At 54.7% G+C, this 22658-nt stretch overlaps 10 protein-coding genes across 10 annotated transcripts; 4 read left to right on the top strand and 6 right to left on the bottom strand.

Moving 5' to 3' along the window:
- Positions 1 to 445: 445 nt before the first annotated feature.
- PG985_011568 (uncharacterized protein) lies at positions 446 to 1987 on the top strand (the record flags this gene model as incomplete). The annotated part of the gene is made up of 1 exon (XM_066831335.1): positions 446 to 1987. The coding sequence occupies one exon, from the start codon at positions 446 to 448 to the stop codon at positions 1985 to 1987; it is 1542 nt and encodes a 513-aa protein (XP_066679385.1).
- A 293-nt stretch (positions 1988 to 2280) lies between these two features.
- Positions 2281 to 3839, bottom strand: PG985_011567 (uncharacterized protein; the record flags this gene model as incomplete). The annotated part of the gene is made up of 2 exons (XM_066831334.1): positions 2281 to 2367; positions 2439 to 3839. 2 exons carry the CDS (start codon positions 3837 to 3839, stop codon positions 2281 to 2283), a joined length of 1488 nt encoding a protein of 495 aa, XP_066679384.1.
- Positions 3840 to 5315: 1476 nt separating this feature from the next.
- On the top strand, positions 5316 to 6497 carry PG985_011566 (uncharacterized protein; the record flags this gene model as incomplete). Its single annotated transcript, XM_066831333.1, has 1 exon — positions 5316 to 6497. One exon carries the CDS (start codon positions 5316 to 5318, stop codon positions 6495 to 6497), a length of 1182 nt encoding a protein of 393 aa, XP_066679383.1.
- Positions 6498 to 9056: 2559 nt separating this feature from the next.
- PG985_011565 (SGNH hydrolase-type esterase domain-containing protein) lies at positions 9057 to 10718 on the top strand (the record flags this gene model as incomplete). The annotated part of the gene is made up of 2 exons (XM_066831332.1): positions 9057 to 9258; positions 9820 to 10718. 2 exons carry the CDS (start codon positions 9057 to 9059, stop codon positions 10716 to 10718), a joined length of 1101 nt encoding a protein of 366 aa, XP_066679382.1.
- A 1192-nt stretch (positions 10719 to 11910) lies between these two features.
- Positions 11911 to 12180, top strand: PG985_011564 (uncharacterized protein; the record flags this gene model as incomplete). The annotated part of the gene is made up of 1 exon (XM_066831331.1): positions 11911 to 12180. One exon carries the CDS (start codon positions 11911 to 11913, stop codon positions 12178 to 12180), a length of 270 nt encoding a protein of 89 aa, XP_066679381.1.
- Positions 12181 to 14071: 1891 nt separating this feature from the next.
- PG985_011563 (ent-kaurene oxidase) lies at positions 14072 to 15955 on the bottom strand (the record flags this gene model as incomplete). The annotated part of the gene is made up of 1 exon (XM_066831330.1): positions 14072 to 15955. One exon carries the CDS (start codon positions 15953 to 15955, stop codon positions 14072 to 14074), a length of 1884 nt encoding a protein of 627 aa, XP_066679380.1.
- Positions 15956 to 16622: 667 nt separating this feature from the next.
- On the bottom strand, positions 16623 to 17204 carry PG985_011562 (uncharacterized protein; the record flags this gene model as incomplete). The annotated part of the gene is made up of 1 exon (XM_066831329.1): positions 16623 to 17204. One exon carries the CDS (start codon positions 17202 to 17204, stop codon positions 16623 to 16625), a length of 582 nt encoding a protein of 193 aa, XP_066679379.1.
- Positions 17205 to 17823: 619 nt separating this feature from the next.
- On the bottom strand, positions 17824 to 18486 carry PG985_011561 (uncharacterized protein; the record flags this gene model as incomplete). Its single annotated transcript, XM_066831328.1, has 1 exon — positions 17824 to 18486. One exon carries the CDS (start codon positions 18484 to 18486, stop codon positions 17824 to 17826), a length of 663 nt encoding a protein of 220 aa, XP_066679378.1.
- Positions 18487 to 18700: 214 nt separating this feature from the next.
- Positions 18701 to 20203, bottom strand: PG985_011560 (F-box-like domain-containing protein; the record flags this gene model as incomplete). The annotated part of the gene is made up of 1 exon (XM_066831327.1): positions 18701 to 20203. One exon carries the CDS (start codon positions 20201 to 20203, stop codon positions 18701 to 18703), a length of 1503 nt encoding a protein of 500 aa, XP_066679377.1.
- Positions 20204 to 21095: 892 nt separating this feature from the next.
- Positions 21096 to 21827, bottom strand: PG985_011559 (uncharacterized protein; the record flags this gene model as incomplete). The annotated part of the gene is made up of 1 exon (XM_066831326.1): positions 21096 to 21827. The coding sequence occupies one exon, from the start codon at positions 21825 to 21827 to the stop codon at positions 21096 to 21098; it is 732 nt and encodes a 243-aa protein (XP_066679376.1).
- Between the last annotated feature and the right edge of the window lie 831 nt (positions 21828 to 22658).

Genomic DNA, 22658 nt, shown 5'->3' with positions numbered 1-22658 from the left:
GTTGAATGCTGCATCGCACCCGACTCTGTCTACTGTTTCCAGCCAGGTATCTTCCTTTTCTTCTTTGTTCTTTTCTCTCGAGTCATACCAAGGCTCCTTAGCACTCATCTGTCACGAGAGTTTCACGCCGTCGAAGCCTTCACCTCGTGGTGTTAATTACCTTCGCAAGTCACATGTATCAATCGTTGTGTCCCACTGTTTATTAAGCCGTACCTGACAATCAAGGGGATGTGGATGTGTACATATACAACCCCAAGATTGTCACAACAAATGCCAGAACGCGCAGTGACTGTGGAATAATCAAGGTAAGTAAGTACTTGCTGTCAATCGGAGTACGGTTATTCCAGCGGCTGCTTGCATTGTGCCCCCCCCCCCCCCCACCTTGACTCACCCATCAAATCTGCCACTTTCAATCCAACAACAAACCTCCCACTCTCGAGACCAAATGGCTCCTCGCGACTACATGCCAGACCCCAGGCAGCCACCCGCCGAATTGGTTGAGCGATGCAAACGTACTTATGAGTTTCAACTGAGCCCTGACGAGTGCATCATATGTCCACATCTCGAAGGTCCAGCCGCCCGCAAACTAGCTCCCCCGTCGATTGAGGCTCAAGTGGGCTGGGACTACCCGCTGGACAGAACGGTTCCAGCAGGGCGCGAAACGTCCCTTGGCAATCTCTCTGTCACCCCCGAGCAGCTCGAACCATGGCTGCGCATGATCCGAGACATGTTGCTCGAGGCGGATAAAGTACCGAGGCATCTGGTCCGACCAATCCTGCAAACCCTTGTCCCCAAACTCTACCATTCGTTGCCTTTGGTCGTGGCCGTCCCAGAAGACGTGTCCACGCGGACCTTCTTCCCCTTCTCGCGCCTGCCTTCAGAGCTGCGGTGTAAGATATGGGCTCTCGCCGCCCATCAAAGGCCCCGAATTGTTGACTTTACAATCAGGACATGTGAACCTCCCCTCAATGGAGCCAGAGATGTGCCAACAGTCGCAAAGACCTGTTCAGAGGCATGGCACTTCTTCATGGCCAAAGGGTCCTACTGGAAGCCGATCTGGACTGCTCGAGGTAATGGGCAGCTCAAATACTGGGCATTTGACACAGACATTGCCTACCTCCGCAAACCTAGGGATCAGTACTGGAGATTTCCCAAGGACTCTGCCTACACCGAAGAAGTCCACGAGGCTTATCTCACGGACTATACCGACACCCGGGAGCCCGTTTATCATTATCCGGATGTTTGGGACAAGTACTGGGATTACGATTTCCTCCAATCCCGCAAGACCCTTGCCATCGACTACGATCATTTTGTCAACCACGCGGCCAGAGGCGGGCAGTACGCCTGGCTGCGCGACTCGGAGGCCATCGAGACCCTGATTCTGGTCCACACACAAAAGCCATGCGTGAACATCACGATGGACGAACACACGTGCCCGGACTGCTGCGGGCCGGTCATTCACGAGATGGAATATATCAACATCTGGAGCGAGTATCATTTCTGTCGCCAACGCAGATTGAAGCGCCAAACCCAGCTGGTCATGTACGACGAGCCCGGCGAGCTGGAACGCCTCAACAACCTCTGGAGAGGGCTCGACCCCAACGGGTTGTGGCTCTATCGAGACGCGCGCTACGAGTACCTCGAGGCGTCATCCATGTGGGACAAGCGCTACAGGGCAACCTGTGTCACTTGCGAGCTGGAATCTGGGCAGAAGATGGTGGCAGGCGCGCGTCGAGCCTGGCTGCAGCTGATATCGCCTTCTTCTGTTGCTTCTGCATCCGGTAATGGGGAAAATGAGGCCGGGCAAGAAGACGAAGGACAGGAGCGGCGTGTGCCAAACTTCCGACTGGCGGTCGAGATGGAGTTTCACCAGCATCAGATGATACCCGTCCGTAACGAGGTACATGACTGTTCATGTCTGGACGATATCCCGGCACTGTGGCCTCTATGGTGCAAGATGAAGGAGAGACCACACCAAATGCAATAATATATACGAGTTACGATGGAAACGAGACACGAATGGCCGCGGGTTTGCTACGATACCGCTCGGTGTGTTCTCTTTGAGCTACATATAATACCTCGTCACCTTATGGTGATAATGCATGAATTGGTTGCGAATAGGAGACCCTGGTCTCCATAGGCGATTCTCTTGACAAGAAGCCGATGCCGTTGTGATTAATCATACTTTCATAAACGTTATTCCATTATCCCCTACCGAAGCACCGATTATTCGAGTGGAACTATCGATTTATATGTATAATGGTCTACCTACGGAAGCTCCTACGTCTCAGGGGTGAGAATTATGCGGCGGTAGGTCGTCAAGCCCATGTCCCTTTTGTCCATGACGGAAAGAATGACGTGCATAGTCTGTGATCTCGGTCAGCACTGGTCGCTGATTGCTCTAAGAAAGACGGGCGTGGTGAAGGCAAATTACTTACTTGGTTCTTGAGCGGCTCCAGCGAGACCATGCCTCCGGCCTGGTCCAGCTTTTTGACAGCGATGTCCTCGCTCACCTTAGTGACGACGCCCTCCTGCATCCGCTCCGTCACCTCGCGGTAGTGGAACCAGTCGAACGCCAGCTCGTCGCCGTCGGGGTCCCAGCTCCCCGAGGCCGCGTCCAAGACGACGGCCTCGCCGAGATGGAAGGGGAGCTTGACGGGGTCGGGCCCGCAGGTGCCGTTCACCACGGCCACGGGCGCATGGTTGTTCTGCTTCGCGGAGTCAGCGCCGGCGTTCGCGGTCCACTGCATGCGCGCGGCGAAGTCGTGCTGGTACGCCTGCCGCCACCGCCAGATGCCCGCAAAGGCGCTGACGTAGATCTCGCCGTTGACGCCGACGGCCACGTCGGACGCGTCGCTGTAGAGCGGGTAGCGGCCCGAGGCGTCGACGCGCAGGAAGCGGCCGCCCCAGCTGCCCCACTCGGGGTGCTCCGGGTCGCCGAGCCCGTTGCGGAGGAGCGGGAAGAAGGACGGGGTGTCGCCCTCCATGATGTACGTGAAGTTGGGGTAGTGCTTGCCCAACGCTCCGACGCGCACGTGCCGCTCCAGCCACTCGTTGGTCACGAGCGACGTGTCGGGCCCGCCTTTGTCGAAGTGTCGGTAGGACTCGCCCGAGATGCCGTTCCAGGCGGCTTGGGTGTACTCGCTGAAGCCGTGCAGGGCCACGACGTAGAAGAGCGAGGGGTAGTTGGTGCGCAGCCAGGCGCCGGCGTCGTCTTGGTCCGAGATGGCGTAGACGCGCAGCTTGCGCACGAGGGCCGCCGTGGCGTCGGCCGACCGGGTCTGCGAGACGTGGTGCAGCGCCTCGGCCAGCACGCCCGCGCCGCCCCAAAGGCACACGTACAAGGGATCCTCGTCGGCCGACGCCGCGTCGGCCGCCGCGACGAGCGCGAGGGCCGCCTCGCTCGGGGGCAGCTCCAGCGCGGCGAGGCCGTAGACGGGGTGCGCCTCGTGCACGAGGGCCTGCAGGGCCTCGGCGCGCGGGTAGGGCGCGCTCGCCGGCACGTTGGCGTCGAGGAGGGCGGTGACGTTGGCGTAGGCGGCGAGCACGGTCCGGACCGACGCCGTGTCGAGCGAGTCGTTCTTCCAGACCGAGGTGACGACGGCGAGGCCGCGCAGGTCCAGCTCGTTGGCGTAGGTCAGCAGGCGCACCAGCGACATCTGGTCGTCGGGCTCATTGCTGATGTCCGTCGCGACGAAGACGCGGGGCTTGTGGGCGTAGCGGGCGGCGGCGCATTGGCGGTCTGCGGGGTAGAGGGAGGAGGAGGCGGCGAGGGAGATGATGCCGAGGAAGGTGAGGAGGAGGAGGGCGAGCCGACGGAGAGGGGCCGGGGGAGCCATTTGGGGAAACGGGTGCGCGCGGCAGTGTCTGGTTATCGAGCGGTGTGGGACAACATCAGCCACGTTGCTTCCGGGCCATCGTCGCTTTTTATACAGTGGCTACGATCCCCGACTATTTCTCCAGCCATCCCGCCAAGTATTTCTGCTCGTCATGGGAACCGGTTTCAACGAACGTTGGTCACGAGATGGTAAGGTCAGTGACTGCCGAGATCCCCATTTTCTGGAGAGGGTGGAGAAGGTTGCCCGTGGGGTATTGCATGATCTGGGGCTGCGACCCCGTTACGCTTGGCGGAATCCATACTAGCTGACTCGCCTAGCACGTTTTCTGGAAGAAAAACCTCGGCAACAACACCGGAGCTCATTACGTTTGTCTGGGGCCACGTCGGGGCATGCCCCGATCCCGATGCGATAATTACTCATTCGGGAAGGGGGGGGGGGCGAAAACTACTGGACTGGAGGCTCCGTTTGGTCGCGCGATTGGTTCCCTGCCGACGACGGCCATGTGGAATGCAGTCGGGTGGTGATTGAAAGAAGAACTACACCGTCTATTCACATCTTGTTTCCGACAGGCATGTTTTCTGTACAAGCGACAAACATCAAGTCAAGGCCCCGTCCCAACAACAAGCCGCAAGACACAGCGGAGCCTGGCGGAGAAGTGCAGGGTGCCACGCGGGATTGCGACAAGCTCGAGTGGTTGAAGTAGGTTCGTGGCCATGAATTCGAGGAGGCGAAGTGACCTCGTGTGCTCAACAGTCTCAACAATATCGGCAATACTCTTGGCACCACGATGAAAGACCAACGGGAAGACCGGGTAGGCGATAATGGAATAACGTCTATACAGGTAAGAGTGGGATAATACCTGTCAATGGGATAGCTGTTTAGCCACAATGGCACCAGTTTGTTGTCAAGTAGCATATGGATATCATGGTCTCCTATTCGCCCCATTACATGCGTTAGCTGATGGAGAGCCAGTAAATGTACGCAAATGCAACGGCACGCAAATAAGCAAGCCGGGACGCGTTGCCACGTCGTGGAATTAGGCAATTGGGGCATAACTCGCTGTCGGAGGTAGAGTTGGAGATAAACTGTTGGAGTTACCTTGTAGGGTACTGTTCTAGACAATCACTGCACGGCTGTTGATTGGTTTGGCGTCCAGAATCCGGAGACGCAAGCCTACCTAATCGCCGACGATCAGCAGAGTAACACAATTCCAGAGATTATTAGGTCACCGATGGTCATAGGCATGCAGGTGGCATTGCGCCATCTATCACCACGACAAACCATTGGTGCACATGGTGTCGATAGGTTCAACGCCTGGAAGGCGCCGACTTGTCTCGAACTGACAGTATAACAGCCCAAGGCTTAAGATTGCCATATATTTAAGGCAAGCTGGAAAAGGAACCCCCCAACGATGCACTCAGCTTTGTAACATTTGTTTTGCAGCATACCGAAGCATAGATCTCATTACGAACAAACATGCCAGTAGAGCTTTGTGTCCCGAATCGCCTGACCCTAGACTCAAGCGCTGGTGGTGGCGGTACCGAAAAGACTTCTCAAGTCGACGTCTCCGTCGAAGCCAGCGCCGAAGAGAGCCATGTCGACATCATCGACATCCGCGCTGGTCAGCAGCCGCTCGACCTGGCGACCGCCATCCGATCCAGCCTCGAGAATCGCAACGAGCACGACCACCGGACCCTGCCCTCGCTGCTCTTATGGAACGAAAAGGGCCTCAAACTGTTCGAAGAGCTCACGTACGTGCCCGAGTACTACCTGACCAACAGCGAGATCGCCCTGCTCAAGGCGCACAACCGGGAGCTGGCCGCCCAGATCGAGCCCGGCACCATCCTCCTGGAGCTGGGCAGCGGCAACCTGCGCAAGACCCGCATCCTGCTCGAGGCCATCGAGGCGCAGGGGAAACGGGTGGACTACTACGCCCTGGACTTGGACCGGGCCGAGCTGGAGCGGACGTTGGGCCAGCTGGTGGAGGCGGGCCGCTTCGAGTACGTGCGTTGCCACGGCTTGCACGGGACTTACGAGGACGGACAGGCTTGGATCGCGCATCCGGAGAACGCCGGCCGGCACCGCTGCGTTCTTTCACTGGGTTCGACCCTCGGCAGTTCCCCACCGAACGAGGCGGCCGCGTTCTTGAGGAGCTGGGCCGACACCCTCCGAGCCGGCGACGACAGCGGCTCCTCCACCTCGCGGATGATCCTAGGTCTCGACGGGTGCCAGGACGCCGAGCGGGTGTGCGCGGCCTACAACGACCCGGACGGCGTCAACGAGCGGTTCATCCTGAACGCCCTGGATAACGCCAACGCCCACCTGGGGTACCAGGAATTCGACGCGCGCGATTGGACGGTGGAGGGCCACTGGGACGCCGAAAGGAGACGGCACGTGCAGTACCTCGTGCCCCGGATGAACGCGGATATCATATTCCCCCACGAGACGGACCCGGTCGCCGTCGCCGTCCAGGCGGACGAGAGGGTGCTGGTGGGGAGCAGTTACAAGTTCGACGACGGGGACCGGGCGCGGATGTTTAGGGAGAGCTGGTTGGCGGTCGTGGGGGAGTACTTGAGCCCGGACGGGTCTTATGGTGTGTTCTATCCCCAAGGAGAAACTGCCCATTCGGAATACTCTACTGACATGCAAGGTTACTAGGACTGTATCTACTTGTTCCATGCTCGGCTTGATTCATGGGGAAGGGCTTCGGGGCCAGTGAGGTGAACTACGAACAGCTCCCTGCGCGAAGAAGCGATGCTTGTCTGGCAAATGGGATTTCCACGATCGACTTCAAGAACAGAGAAGACCCTTGGGAAGGTGGGAGTGGCGGGGGAGTTCCCTTAAGGTCAATATGAGTGTAGATCTCTCTCGGAGCCAAGACCGAGTTTAGCAACCAATCAGCCCGGCAGGTGTGCAAAAGCCCATATGAAATACGTGGGGGGTCTTTGGGGGGAAAGCAGGTGGCAGGCACACCGTAACAGCACTACTGCTGCATTACAGTATCTGGCAGATAGCATTTCTTTTTTGGAGTTGGAGGGTCAGGAGGAGCGCGACACCGTCGCACTCGCTGGAGCCCCCTAGAGCGGCGGGCAACCCAATGAGAATGCCGAACAGTGCATCATCCCGCTTGCTTGCTTGCACCTTTCCCCTACCTCACTCCATATGCATGAGCTCAGGTAAAAGAATGGAGCAGATGCAGTAGATGGAAGTGAGATTAGGTAGTGAGATTAAGTCTGTCTGGGGGAAGGGGATTTCTGTGCGAATGAAAACGCCAACCGTCGTCGACTTAAACGCAGATTCGTTTCCCCTTCCCGGGTTGGGACTTGCCGAAACATCAAGTCTGAGGGTAGGCAGCCAGGGGGCATTTAACTAAGGTCGGGAACAAACAACGCCCCTCACACCTCTTGCTGCGCCGGTTCGTCGCAGAGTCAGGGACCTTGACTCGCGTGGTGCGTAACCCCCGTCGATCATCCAGCTTCCCGACGTTTGGGACGCCCAATTAATGTTCCCGGTCGCAGGTCTTGGCATATGAGGTTTTTTGGCGGTGCTGAAGTTTGAATAGTTCTGGAAAAGCCGCGAGGCTTGGTTGGTTGGTGGTGGTGGTGGTGGGTTTTGGCGCGCCAGGCGCCAGGCGCCGATCCCTCTTCAGGAGAGATAGAGATACTGGGAGTAGGCCAGTAGACTGGGGAGAGATCCACGAAACCGATAGGAGATATGCAATTGGCAATAGGCTCATGGGGCTCATCCCATCGGTCAGCTGCCGATCATGATTGCGGGTGTGTTTCAGTGAATAAAATGGCTGTTCCAGAAGCAATTATCCCATCACATCACCGACACCGACAAATTGGGAACACGTACGCGGTTCCCGCCCGCCAATTTCGCATCTCATTAATTTCATTTCCAGCGTTCATGTTTGAGCCCCATGTTCGCTCGCCTACGGGTAATCAAGCAAACACGCACGACAATGAAACTTATGCTGCAAGGGACCGGACATTTCACCCGCTATTCCCGTTGCACAATTCTTCGACCATCTCCCCCAGCCGGAGCAAGCTTGCCTGGATAGGGCTGATTGGGCTTTTAGCAGCGCGCCAGCGCAGTTTTTTCAGCAGTTCAATTAAGGTAGGCTGGCGGATTATTGGTAAGCTAGAGGGCCGCTAGGGAATAAGAAAGGCCTAGGATGTAGTCTGCGATAGGTTGCGATAGCGAGGCCCATCGTGGTGGGTGTGGGTTCGGTCCCAGCTCCAGCCAGGGTAGCAGTGCGGTGACGACACCATTTCCAACAACCAGCCATTGGGAAATCTGGCACTTTTGTGCTGGAGCCACATCTGACATCTCTTTCCAATCTGGTAGGTGCTGACAGCAGGGGCTGCAGGTAGCAAGCAATGCCTTTTCTTTTTCGTGAGGCTGAAAATAGCATCGAGAAAGGCATGCAGCATGATCAACTTTGCCGCATTTACTGTGCTGCGCTGGTTTTGCATGCTTGTGCCCTCTCTCCCCTCCACTTTGCCGTCTTCCCTTTTTATTCGATCTTTGGCGCATTCAAGGCCAGCTGGGCACGCAATCTCCAGGTTGGGTCCCTATTTTTTCTGTTTATTGCTTATGATTGCCAACTTGACGATGACCTTTTAATGGACGGGGTCAGCCATGCCAAGAGCCCGCCAAGCCGTTAGCCCACGCGGTCACCACCAAAACACCGGCTAGCACGGCTAACCGGCCTTGCCAGCTACGGGGGGCTAGAGGGAGGACCGCCTATGTTTGCATGCAGCCCGTCGACACTATTACGCGGCATCAGCGATTCATCGTCCGGACTGGGACCTGGGCGACACCCATCCGCGACAGGGGCAAGTGGCGGTGGTCATCCGACGCTCGTCGCATATGCTGATGCAGCCTTCGCATACCCAAGTCAGTGTACAACTAAGTAGTGGGATCGAGAAAAACAGTAGCGCAAGAGCGCAAACAATTGATACAGGCGCCACTTATTGCCTGCCGTCACCCCCAGTCAATCCGCGTGGGACCTATCCATTCACAACGCCCCATGTCCGTCCATCGTCCCCCCAGACCAAGCCGTTAGCTAGTTAGTAGCAGCAAGGCAACAAGCAAGGTGAGTGAGTAGCAGTGAGCAAGTGTGAGGACCGACTCCTCCCTGACCCGGGGGCCGCTAAGCTGTGAGACAACCTGCTGGTCAAGGAAAAAAAAAGGATCTGTATTAATAGAAAGATGGCTGCCGCTCCGCAAGGCGTCGAGAGTACCACCGTCACCACCACCACGCCCGTCACTACTACTACCGAAGTCGAGCACGACAAGAACAAGCCAAAGCGCGACTGCAGAACCATGTGGAGCGCCCGTGCTGCCTTTCTGCGGACCAAGAGGGCCATTGTTGGCATCTCCATCTTCGTCGTCCTCATCATCCTCCTCATCTGTAAGTCCAGAACGTCGCATTGAAGGGCGCAAAACTTTCCCATCGCCATCTGGCATCTGTCAGATCTGTCATCGAAACCCTAAACTAATCCATCGGCCTGGTGCCTGCGTCTAGCTCTCGGCGGTACACATTATCTCGATGGCAGCTCAAGGGGAAGGATACCCGAGGAAGGTGAATCAAAGACCTGTAAGTGCTACCTATCTCTACTGCTACTCCTCTTCTGTTCTACCAAAGTCCCGACGCAATGTTGGTGTTGCCGTCGTCGTCGCCACCGCCGCCGCTACTATCATCGCAAATGTCCTCGCAGTCCATCACGCCGCCCAATGCCTCCCAAAAAGGAACTGTGTCGTCGCTCGGCCCTTGTCATGTCTTAGGAAGGCGCAGTGGTCAGACATTCCCGGCTCCCGACTCCGATGCTGGGAATGGTCATGGTGGTGGCCAATGGCTACAATGCCGAGGCGGCGCGGCGCACTGCTATGGAGACCCTTGCTCAATTACACTTTTCATTCATTCTTACACGAGGAACCTTTTCAAGCTAATGCGAATCTTCTTCCTCATTAGTGCCGCAATCAAATGCCCGTAGGCAATTCCCCGGAAGCATAAAGAATGGCACCGCGCTACGCATCATGGCCTTGGGCGCCTCAACCGTCAAGGGCCAGAACTCGCCTGGCGACAACGGCTTTCGCAAGGAGCTGCGCGACGAGCTCGTGGGGATGGGCGTGCCGGTGAACATGGTGGGCTCCGTCAAGGCCGGCACCATGCCCGACAACGAGTGCGAGGCGCAAGGTGGCGCGCGTGTCTCCGAGGTCTTCCGGCGCGCGAAGAAAGTCGTCCCCGACATGCAGCCCAACGTCTTCCTCATCAACGCCGGTGTCAACAACGCCCTGCAGCTGTTCGAGCTCGAGACGGCCGGCCGCGACATGGAGGATATGGTCAACTACCTGCTCGACACGTCGCCGCGCTCCTTTGTCGTCATCAGCACCCTGCTCACCAACACGCTCAAGGACTGCGAGCAGTACATGCTGCAAGTCAACCAGCAGCTCTGGGACGTCTACGCCAAGCTCGAGCGCGAGGGCAAGTGGGTGCTCATGGCCGACATGCACTACCTCGGCAAGGACCCCGACGCCATCCTGCCCTCCGACATCACCCCCGACGGCACCCACCCGACCGCCGAGGCCTACAGCAAGATGGGCAAGATCTTCGTCAAGGCCATCAAGCGCGCTGACGCGCTGGGCTACATCCAGGAGCCTGTGCCCAACGGTATCGCTGCCGACGGAGAGGCCGAAGCGCTGGAGGCGGCGGCTGCTGCTGCTGCTGCAGCTCCGGCCGGGGACCAGCCTCTGGCGAAACGGTTCGCCGCGGCCGCGGACGACACGATCAAATGGATGTCGGCGGAAGAGGGCCGGGCCCGGTTCATGCTGCACCGCCGCGCGTGGTGCGGCGTGCCGGACGAGGCGTGATGAAACGATTGCAACGAGCGGACGAGCGACACATTTAGCGAGCGAGAAGCGAAGATGCATCATTTTTCGATCTTCCTTCATTCTGTTTTCTTCCGATGGGGGTCACGGTACGCACAATGCATGGATGGGTGTGGATTTCGAGCAAAAGATAACACACCTGGGCGTTTTAAGGGCATCTGGGAGATTTGCTTTGATTTACCTGGGGAGAGAGAGAGCATACCAGTCTATTGTGACTGGGAGCGAGCATATACGACCGACTTGTTTTGTTCGTGGTTCAAGCAAAACCGCATCGTCAAATCTACGAGGAGCGCACATGCAGACACGACAAAACGGAGGTTCTAAAACAGACACATTACGAGCCAACGAAGTTCGGCCCTGTACTATTATCACATAGACGCAACCAATCAATTGGTCGTCAAGCGACTACATAATTATTCCCCCATGATGAAATATCTATATCTTCGTTTTTGAAACTCGTGAGCCGCTGCATACAATCGGTGCCTGAGGGAATTCGGGACGTGCCAGCCAGCAACACAGCATCACCCCGCCTAAAAGATAGTTCCAACGGTTTCGACACGTGCGACGGCGCACCGGCGCACCCAACCATCCTCAAGCCACCACAACTTATTTCGCGTAACATGCTTTCTGTTCGTACCACGAATACCCTGTGCGTCGCAATTCAATTTGCCAAATGCTGAATCGGACAGAGAGGCATGAGTAACCCACCAGATCGTCAATCAATTAAATCACATGTGTTACGTACGCATCTTTGACAGCCCATGACAGCGGGCCCAAATGAGCTATGACGTCACCGCGTTTCATTCAAACTCGGCAGAGCCGGGTCTGGTCTAGACCACCGTCGTGCTCTCCCTGGACGAACGCCATGAGGCCCTTGCAAACTGACGCACGACAAATCGCCCGTGCTGTAAGTTTCGATGTTGATGTTTGCAGATAGGGGAGAGAGTTGGGGGGTCGTTAGTCATACATAAGGTTGCTTGACAACTGCCGATTTTACCCCAGACGAACTGCTGTTTCTGCCAAGACACTCCCGTCTTATCTCTACCTCTTCGCGAATCAGTTTCATTTACTACAAACAGACTGACTCTCTTAAACAAAACAACAGTCCACTCACCACCCATCGTATTACTGCCACTGCCATTCGCAATCCGCCAAGACGGAAATCACCACAGCAATGTCGTCATCGTCGCCCTCTGACCAACAACAACCCGCTGCTGCTGCTGCTGCATCGCAGGCAGCACCCCCGCCGGACAGCAGCAGCGAGCAGGCACCCCTGGACCAGGCCAAGGACAAGGCCGGCGAGGTTAGCGGCGGCGCACACCACCAACACGTTGATTCGAGCGAGTCCACCGGTCCGACCCTGCCGCTCAAGTCCCACTTCAAGGGCATGCCGAATCAGTGGGAGAAGAACCGGAGTAAGGCGATGAATCCGTTGTCCAATTGAGCAAATTTTTGATCCAAATTGCTAATTCTCTCTCTTCGCTGGGATTGCAGAGAAGGATACTTGATTGTTCGGAAAGAACCGATTGCTTGCAGGGCCAGCAACTCTGTCGGGGATAACGATAACGGGGAAAATCTAACGGTTATGGGGAAGAAATGGGCCCGGGCTCATTAGCAGTGGGGGGATGGGCTAATATGAAGAAATTATCCATCGCCGATTTTCATATTGCACAGTTGGGATAACGGGGCATGGAGATAGACGACAGATTGATTGATCAGATGCCATTGCTGCCAGTCTGCTGGTTACTGGAACTTAGTGCGGTTGGATGTTTTTACAATGTTCAGTCTGGTGTACGCACCTCAATCGCAATTGACCCCTGCCATACAAATTGATGATTGATCGTCAGTGCCACAATATGTATGTATGTAAACTTGAGATACCCGTCCACCAGGCCAAGCGTTCGAACGAGTGGAATCTGGCAGCGGGGGCCTATCTGCTTCGAGCCGATCGAATCTGCCACAATTTCCGGCGCACTCTCTCTCCGCGCCGAGCGTCTCAACGCCGAGATCGTCGCCGGACCCCATGACTCCCGCGGCTTTGTCCTCGATGTAGAGCTACACCTTCCATGCGCCCCAGCGTCCAGCTCGATTGCACTGACAGAACTCGTATCGGTTTTCCTTTGTCTGCCGTTCCGAATAAGGCTCGGTTGCTGCCTGCTTTGTCTACTCCAAGCAATGACTTCTTGTTCATGTTGGCGTTCGGCTGCACACCTTAATGAGCCTTGTTAGCATACTCATAGGTAGAAAGGGGTTTGGCCCAGATAGGGATCCCGGCCATGGCGCCCCCTTATTTGCTTATCAGAACAGATGGGCGGAGGTCTCGGGGAACAACTCATTAACTTGATCGGTTTTATCTATCAGCGGGAAAGGAGCCCGTGGGAAACTGGAGCTGTTTCAATGCTGCTCCGTTCACCTAGATACCGCCGTACTGCCATTTAGACAAGTTTCTGTCTTCCAGAAAGCATCAGCATGATGGAGCCTCCACCCATCAAAGCCCTTGCAGCAGCGGTGGTACAATTTATCGATGTTGAGCGGCGGCTGATGGTGAAGCTGTGGCACAAACTTAGGCCCTCTAGGATGGAAAGGGTGCACAGAGGTTGGTTGCCCTATTGGAGATCATTAGGGCTGCTGTCTCTGCCACATATGGTAAATTATATCCCAATGTTGAACAGAGCCTAATACGCTCCACCCTATGTGTGTATAAGACCTGGAAGTCCCTCGGAATTCCATCCCTAGATCTGCTATTCAAACCAACGGTGTTGCCCCTCTACCTTTGACACTCAATTACACGCATTGGGTCTGAGCTGACGAGTTATACAGGGACGATCTCTAGCAAATGAAGGCGCAGGAGGTGGCATTATGTGAAAAAAGGCATCAAATGTTCATGTTGCTCTCCTTGGCATGGATACGATATATCACCATTATACCCTCTTGGTCCAGCAGGAGAAGAACTATCAATTACCCCCTGGCTGGTTGATATGGTGGGCGAAATGGGCGATTCTGACCGACATGCCAACACACCTAATTGTGCAAGTACTTGCCTGACTCTGTAAGGATGTCCAGTCATGTCAGACTCTGTATACCAATGATAATATCTCATCTTTGATGTGTGCGCTACGGCATAATCTCAACATCAAGGGTATGGTAGTTAAATCAATTTTGCCTGAAAGTAGGTAGCGGTGGGGATAGCCTTATTTCAGCCAGGGAGCCTTGTTATAAATCGAAAAGAAAAAAAAAAGGAAGAAGACGAAGAAGTGGGGATAATATTTTATCCCTTTAAGCTCCATCCTCTATATATATGTAAGTATCGTATAAACATCCTGGAATAAACATTTTCACAAGGAGCTGAAAATCCCTGAGATGCGATGCAAAACGTTCCTCGCTCGAACCCTCTTCTTTCCCTTAATGATTGCAGTTACTTCATTGTAGTAATTCACCAACGCGGGCTCGGCGGACTTGCATTTCCCCTTCTCATCTTCCAGGACACCCCAACAGCTTTTGCTAGGCTTAGAACCCGCTTCGAGTAAGGCCTGCACCGTGGAGAGTCTCCGCTCAACCGATATCGGTGGGAGAACGAAGGACTGTTGGATATCGTAACCGGTGAAGTATTCATGCCCAAGCACGGCAAGATCTAACAAGTTGAAACAATGTTCGCTGGCCTTCAGATGCGGCAGATTACGGCCCTTCCCCGCCTTGATCTGGATGTAGGGGAGTATTGAGAACTGCGCTGCTATACTCAAGAACGTATTATCCAGCACTGACCGGTTTTGTCTACTTGACCAATGCTTCCCGGGTACGATCCTGTCTGGTGAAGGCCACATCTTCTGGGCTGTTTCGTATGTTTCCTGGATGCTTTTGTCAAAGGCGTCCATCAGCTCGACTAAGCGCTTGTTGTCCGTATTGCTGTCACAAGACTGAGAAGCGTACCAGACAGTCTTCGTGATTGCCACCCATAGAGAGCCCGGTGAGTAGTCAGTCGCGTCATTAGCCATAGACAAGGCTAATGTCTCGGCATCAAATAAAATGATGTAGGGATCAAGTTCCGCTCCGTAGGACGAGCAGATCTCGTTCCAAACTTCGCTTTGTTGAGCCCAGTCTCTTGCAGTCCGATGGGAGAAGTCGACAAACTTCTCAACACCACCCGTCATCTCGAGAAGCCCTCGAGTCCTTGAGGATAACCGGCGTTTGAGCGCAATGGCTGCATCCACTTTGACATTCACGGGCAGCGTCTTCACATCGACGCGGACGGTTCTTGACTCGTCGGCGAGCCACATGGCGAGGCACGAAAGCGGGCCTTGAGCTGCTGCCACTACTTGGATCATCCACGATCCGTCGCGTCGGTTCCTCTCTCGAATCCTCGACCAGATCACGTCATAGAGGCTGGACACATCGCTGGGCAAAGAGTCCAGCGTTGCGCGAAGATCCGAAATGCTCTCACCTTCCGACAAGGATATTAGCAGTGATTGCACAACGACAGAAACCCACAGGAAAACACCCCGTGATCTGGCCACGATGTCTTCCTTGATTTCGTCTGCTTGTTTGGGATAGATGTTGCGAATCTCCTTGAAGCCCTGGTTTTCGTCCAGCTTCCCTGCAACGTACAGTTTGGTGTCGTCTTGTGTGAGAAGGTGCATTTGTAACAATGGGGCGCTGCCGAATGCATCGTCAAACTCGGTCCACGGTCGGCTGGCCACGCAAATCTTGATGGAACTTGAGATTGAGGTAACAAGCTTCACAACCTCTGCAGGGGATAAGCTGAACTCGTCGAGACCATCAATGAACAGTACAAGGTTGACGGTCTTCCCACAAATCGTGAGTAGACGATCTAAAGACTCCTCAATCTCCCAGGTCTCCCAGGTAGGAAACCTCCCACTATATGGGAGTGTTTCGGCGAAGGTGCACCGCCTTGGGCTGATCAAAGAGATTATGTCAGGCCTTGTGCAGAGTGATTTGAGTGCTTGGTACAGCAAGGTTCTTTTCAACCCATCCCAGGACTTCTGTAGGCTGTGGCCAGCGATCCAGGCATAATAGCTGATAACAAGTACCGGAAGCGGACCGGACCACCGCTGAAGATGTTTTTTGGTGACTTCGTCTTCTGCGATGTACTTCATGATGGTAGATTTACCCGACCCCGGCTTTCCGGTAATCCAGTACAACGCATCAGAATCACTTTCGAGCCACTCCGGGAAGCTATGCCATTCGGGACCTTGGGCGGTCATCTTGGGTTGACGATCAAAGATCCATTGAAAGGTAGACTGGAAGTTCGTCGAAATGGCTTCTTGTCTCCCGTTGAAGGTTTCGAAGCGAAGAGTCTCCGTCATTGGCTTGATGATTTTCTCCCAATCGGCTGATGTCAAGACCTGCTCAGTTTCTGTCTTCTCAGCTGACTGCGGCGGTTGCCAGTCCCTCTGCCAAATGCGCATTACGAGATCTTCATAGATACGCTCAAAGACCGGGGATCCTGTTTTTGTCATGCTCTTGAACTCGTCTCCAATCTTCCTCTTCTCGGATGGAACCACGCGCGATAAAACATCGACGAGGTCTGAGATCGGCCCCTGTTCACCTCCGGGCTGGCTACTATTGGTATCTCGACGAAAGTTTTGCCGTGTGTTTTCCCAAAGTGAGGGGCTCTTTGCTTCGTCTAGCCTGGTTCTGGAGCTGAGCGCTTCGTACTTGGCATCGTCCCAACTGCTGGACTTCGCAAGCCAGTCTAAATTATATGTTGTCGATGAATCTTTTGTTGAATCCTCCATTCGTTTTAAGATCAGAAATACGTCATTCAGCTTTTTGCTTAAATCAACTTCCCACTTTTGGCTCTGTTTGGAATCCTCCCTGGATAGTGGCTTAGCCGAGTTTCCATGGGTTTGCATCGGGTTTTGTTTGAGCTTACCACAGACACAAGAGAATAGTACTCATAGTGCTCTGCCGCAGGGCATTTAGTCGAAGCTGCATCTTCTCAATCTTGGATGAGGTCCAAAGACCCGCGAGAACCCTGCGGTCCCAGTCCATAGACTTATCAATCTCTTTCAACCGATCTTCAGCACTCTTGACATTCGCTCCGGCCCAACCACGGGTCTTCTTGTCACCTCGCCCAGTCGGATCTTGGAAGTTCTTAGCAGGACGTTTCTTGATCTTGGTCAAAACGTCCTGAAGATCAGCTGCAATGCTTTCGCATTCCTCGCACAGTCGCAACAGCTGCCCTTCTGCGGGACCGGGCGAGAGGTTAGGGACAACGCGATCTGTTGACTCCCTGACAGTCCGAGTGAATAGAGTCAACTCGTTGATGAAAGCCTCTATCTCCCTCTCCTCAGGTTCCTGGGTCATTTCACCCTCGCCCTCCCTCTCGTCGTCCTTGGTCTTCTGCGAATGTCGTCTGTATCTGTGCCAGCCTTTGACCATCAACTGCCCACCAATCTCGGCAAACTGCACAACAGCCGCGGCGATAGCGAGAGCGGATAACGGATCCATATTACCCCGCAGCTGGTGAGGACTCGTAGGATGATGGGTGCCTTGACAGCTGGGTGTTATTATTTCTAGATAAATGGATCAGTGGGATTCCGACGTAGCTCCCAACAACAAGCTTTCCATCAAGTTGATATTACAATGAGAGATGGAAAGGTTGGGAGGGGCGGTCAGATGGAGCGGGGCTTGTTTCTGTGCCGCAGCATACAATTCGGCGTAATCTCCACTCAGAGCTGCTTATCTCATGGAGTTTATGGCCTATCAAATTTCTAGATGACCCTTGCGAGTTTCTGCCTGCCAAGAAACTGTGAGCACCCAGCCTGCTTACGGATTATTAATCCAGGAATATTACAGAACGGTTATTCTAAGATGGTTGTTCCGTTCGTTGGTGATCAGCTACTAACTGCGCTTTTAGCATTCGCCGTAAATTATCACCTGCTAGATACAGAGCTCTTTCTGGTCCCTGGATGGGCGAAGCGTCTTTCCAACAGAGTATGCCGTATTGTTCATCTTGGGGGCATAAGTGGCCCACGGTGTATGGTTTGGCCCATCAGAATAAAACAGGAGGCCTGGCCGTCTAAACTCGGAAAACCATTTCCTTGACGTCTCCGACCTGTGGGCAAGCTTAGATCTTTGATTCGGACCACTTTGCTTTCGAGTCCAACCCAGCCGCATCAGCCAAAACCTCGTGCAGTGCCCTGTCCAAGCCCCTGGCAATCTCGTCCACCTCCCTGATCCCCGTACTCCCCATCGTGCTGCTCGGTCTGTCGTACTCGAACCGTACCTGGTCGCAGCACACTTTCTCCCTCTTCTTCTCTGCTCTTCCATCATCCTGCGCCGAGGGGGAGACGACCCCCTCTCGCAGCAACGCAACGCGTATCGGAGCGTACAGCGCTGTCTGTCCACAGAGCCGCACCATCTGGGCCGCCTTGTACGGATTACCGATCTCATACTGTAAGGCCTCTTTGATAGTGGTATTTGTCGGCGTGCCCGTACTGTCGTAGCTGACCCCCTGTGGTTTGGCGACGGTGGCGGCTGCCTGCAAGATGGGGCCAAAGTTGCGAGGCTGCTCGCCAAACCGATTCAGCATGGGCAGCATACGAAGCGCCTCGCCCGCAGCGGCAAGGTCGCCGGAGCCTAGGTGACGCTGGTAGGTGCGGTCCAGCAGTGGCACGGCGGCTTCCAGGGCGGCTTTGGCTTCGGCAAAGGAGCGGCGGCAGGGCACGGTGCAGTGTTCTATTTGGACCGTTGCGACGGAGCTGTGATATTGGCGATGACGATCTTCCATGATGTGATTTCTCTCGCAAAGTCAAAGATGCCTCAATGGATAGAAGCAAGATGTCACAGCGTCAGGTGAAGATTGCGGGGTTGTGCTGGGTGGCTTGAGATGTGATTGGCACAACGAATCGCACAGGCTTATCTTGTGCGTTGTGGCGGCTTACGAACGAAGCCTGTCAAATTGGTTGGAGGAACATTTACTTGTACATTTCTGCGGCAGCCTGTCATGCAAAAGCACCCAGAGGCCCATTTTCCTCCCGGAACTTGTGCCCTTTCCCGTAATCGCCTTCCCAGGCCAGCACCTTGTTTTGGATCCCCGGCTCGTACGTCACTTCAATGGTGCGTGGCTCCTCTCTGTCCCCAGCAGTGTAGGACAATCCCCTCTCTCGGGCGCCACCAACTTGCCAAAATGTGAGTCCATATCGCACAGGGTACTCCTCTCCGGGGATGCAGCCGGGCGCGGCATCCCAGACCGAGCCCGCTCGTTGCCATAGGTGGGACAGTTCGATCTTGGTTATGGAACGCCCACTCGCCATGGTTCTCATCACGGCCTCATCCCATACGGCGTCAATATCTGTCAGAAAGACGTTGCGCATCTTGAGGTGCTGCAGTCGAGGGTGGTAGGAAATGCACTGGTGCAAGGTCGCCTTACTCAGAGGCAGCCCCTGGAGCCGCAACGTTTTCAGGTTGGGAAACCCTCCCTTGCGCATGACTCGCCGGAGAAGCGGCTCGAAGGGGGTGGTGTTGGTGGTGGATGTTGCGTCTGTTTTGAAAAAGCCTAGGGGTCGAAACAAGTGCAGGTCGAGGCTTTCGAGCTGGGACATGCCGCGGATGAACTTGGCCACGGTTGTTAGTCGAGCCCCGGCATCGAGCTCCGAGTCCGGAACCTCCTCTGGCGTGGGATCGTCGTCTTGCAAAGAGAAGAAGTCGTCCTGTAGTCGCGGGTTGCGCCTGAAAGGCAGTGTGGTGGATAGGCTTAGCGAAAGCGACTTGATATTCTCTGTTACTCTGGCGCACCGTTCTGTCCCCATGAGGCTCAGGGGAGCGACGAACTCGTTGGTCGGGATGCTGCACTTCATGGTGTTGCGGAAGAGCCCAAGCCCCCGCACCTGGACCTGCGAGCTGGCCAAGGCGGTCATCAAGATGCGGTAGGCTTGAATAGCTCGCGCCCAAAGTCGCCGCCAGGCAAGATAATTTACATCCTCGGGGCCAATGCAGTCCCCCCTCGGCCTTGTGATCACTTTGGCCTCGAGGGTGATCGTTTCCAACTCCATCCCCCGAAGTTTGGTCAGGCTATCGGCCAGCGTCACGAACACCACCGCTCCGTCGAATCTTACCAGCTCATCCCACCTTTCCGTGGCCAATGAGTCGAGGCCAGGTGCTTGGGGCCGTGGCAGTGCAGCCCGGGTGTCCGATCGGGAATGGATGGACGATGTGCTTCCCCAGTCCGACAGTTCCGGCTCTCTCTGGTGCAAATAGAGACAGACGAAGGTGAGCGTTCGCAGACCGCAGCGGGTCTCTGGTCTCGAAACAATCTCGGCGAATCTGGCAAGGCCGGTGGAGGTGAGCGGGACGACCTGGTGGGCAAACAAGCGGCCAAAGGCGTTCGCCAGCTTGGCTTTGCATGTCTTCGAAGCGATCCGCAACTGTAGCATGGAAACGGTATCCAGCTGTTGCCGGATGAGGTCCGCCACCTCCCATGGCAGCTTCTCGAGCATCGACACCATGGCACCTGCGGTCTGGTACGAGGAAGAATTGGAAGTGGACGAAGTGATCGGAGGAAAGTGATGTTGGTGACGATCTACCGGGGTCACGGGGTTTATGCAGTCACCTTTTAGAACCAACAAGTCATGGCTGCGTATCGTTACCACTCGGACGGGTCAACCGACGCTTATCCCAATACAGAATGCAATCAAGTTTGTGGGATCACCAATGTACTATCACGCAGATTATGTGTAACGAGTGATGCCTTCATTCTTCATTGGGTAGGTAGACAAGCGAAACGTCTGCCCGTTCACAGTCTTTTCCGTAGTTGACGCTTGAAATATGTTGGGAAACCTCACATGCTGATGCCCTGCATCATCGGTAGAGGCATAACCCGGAAACGTTCATGCGAACTCTTTGGAAGCAGGGTCTCCTTACTCGCCCTCTAGGTGGGTAAATGACCCACGACCAACATGCAGGTTCCTGGCGAATCCCAGCTCCTCCAAATGAACCTGGCATGGTGCCTCCTGTTTCCCATCAGACTTCGGGTCCGTCTGCTCAACTGTTACTGCTTGGTCGAGAAGTCCGCCTTTGCTTCCAATTTGATCGTCTACAGCTTGAAGTCCCACCTATCGACTCTTGAGTAAGCACTCACTCTTCTTGGAGTGAGCAGTATGTCTCAAGAGGGAACAATGGGGATTTCTCGAGTAAACACTTACTCTTTCCCTAATAAGACACTGGGATAACGTGGAATAAACACTGGACCAAAATGAATAAACATAGGAAGTCGCTTACTGCCAGGTCCTCATCAGCCACGGCGGAAGATGTTGAAGAACCTCCGGAAGCAGTGCCATAATCCAGAGATTCCGTGTCACCCGGTGTTGGCCCACCGACTGGTACGGTGGCATTATTGCCTTAACTTGGCTCTGTAGCGCAGCTCTGCTCGCATTCCTCCCCAGCATCCATGATTGGACGTGACTCACCGGGCCCGTCCGGCAATGATGCTGCAATAGCGTAGTCTTCATCAATGGGGCCCCCCGTCGATCCCAAAACTGCCTGTTCTCCCTCACCGTCAGTGGCGGGAGGTTGATCGGGAGCCCCCGGACTCTCTTGGAACTGTCTGGAAACGGGCCCATATGCGTCTTCCATATCTTCACCTAAATCGGCGCCAGTCTCATTGATCTTGTTCCCAGCATCAGGGGCTGTCATCGGGGCCATATGAGGCAAAGTAGTAACTTCGCTTGTTGCTTTGTCGTGCTGTTGGTTCTCAGAGTCAGCCTCTTCAGGGCCAGATACACCATCTATATCATGTTTCGAAACAATTTCTATGTGGGAATCATGGAGATACCGGGGATCCTCTAAGTTGGAACTGGAGCCACCAATGCCTGCGTCCTGTTGTGCACCATTCTGGACATCCAGGGCAGTTGGTCTCCCACTTCGTGTCAGCTGTGATTCTCTAACCCGTGGGGACAGGGAGAGATCACCGGATTGCTTGACTCTGTGCATTTCTTCCGAGTCGGTGGTTCCTCTGAAGTTGGATCTTTCGCCATCAGTATCGGGGAGATCTTGGCAAGTAATTGGACAATTTCCATCACTGTTTGGTCGGATGATGGCATCGGATGGCATCGAGGAGATGGAACCATCCATAGCTGTAGAGGCTGCCGTGGGAATCGTCAAGTTATGTGGTCCAGCAACCTAGCTCGTTCGCTGGTTGTTTTGACGGCTTCCGGAATGGTGTTCCTCAGGGGAAAGTTCAGTCCCTACAATGTGTTGTTTTTTATTGTCCATGCGATCATTCTGGGGATCATGAACACGGGACTCAGGCTCATTGAGACCCCTGCCCTGCTGTGTCCTAAATACGGTGAAACTCCCTCCCTTGATAACCGAAATTTCTCATCCTTGGCTCTCTTGTTAGAGATGTGACTTGTAACACACCTGGACTCGGGAATATTCCCTAAGTGGCCTTTAGATCAGATGCAGATATAAAAGAAGAAGAGTGATTGCACCCACAACTTTCAGGGGTGAGTAAGGTGGGTATCGTCCGACCCACAGCTCAAGTATGAGACGCTGCCTGAGATACCAGACGTCCTGGGCATACCCATATGAGTCTTCAATTTATAGAAAATGTTTTTGGGAGGTTTCAGAGAAGAACCAATAACCTATTCCTCGATATAACAGCGCCAGAATTAAGAGATTAAAGAGTTTTGGGTCTGCGGTGAGCACCTAAGCAAACCCCACTAACCTCTAGCCACTGCTAAGCGCCCGAGTCTCCAGCGACGTCACGCTACTTATATAGACTAGCATACGTAGCCAATTCTCCAACAATCCAAGGCGCTTTGGCGGAGTGGTTAACGCGATGCCCTGCTATGTGTACACATACCAGGTTAGGCATTTCCTTCGGGAGCGCAGGTTCGAATCCTGCAGGCGTCGCTCTTTGATTAGCAGGTCGCATCAGCGATTTCTCTTTTTGCTTTCAGA

The sequence above is a fragment of the Apiospora marii genome (genome assembly GCF_038362585.1).
Source record: "Apiospora marii strain CBS 49790 chromosome Unknown utg000009l_segment0_segment0, whole genome shotgun sequence".
Lineage (NCBI taxonomy): Eukaryota > Fungi > Ascomycota > Sordariomycetes > Amphisphaeriales > Apiosporaceae > Apiospora > Apiospora marii.
The sequence above is the reverse complement of the archived record's forward strand: the minus strand, read 5'-3'. Positions and strand labels throughout refer to the sequence as shown.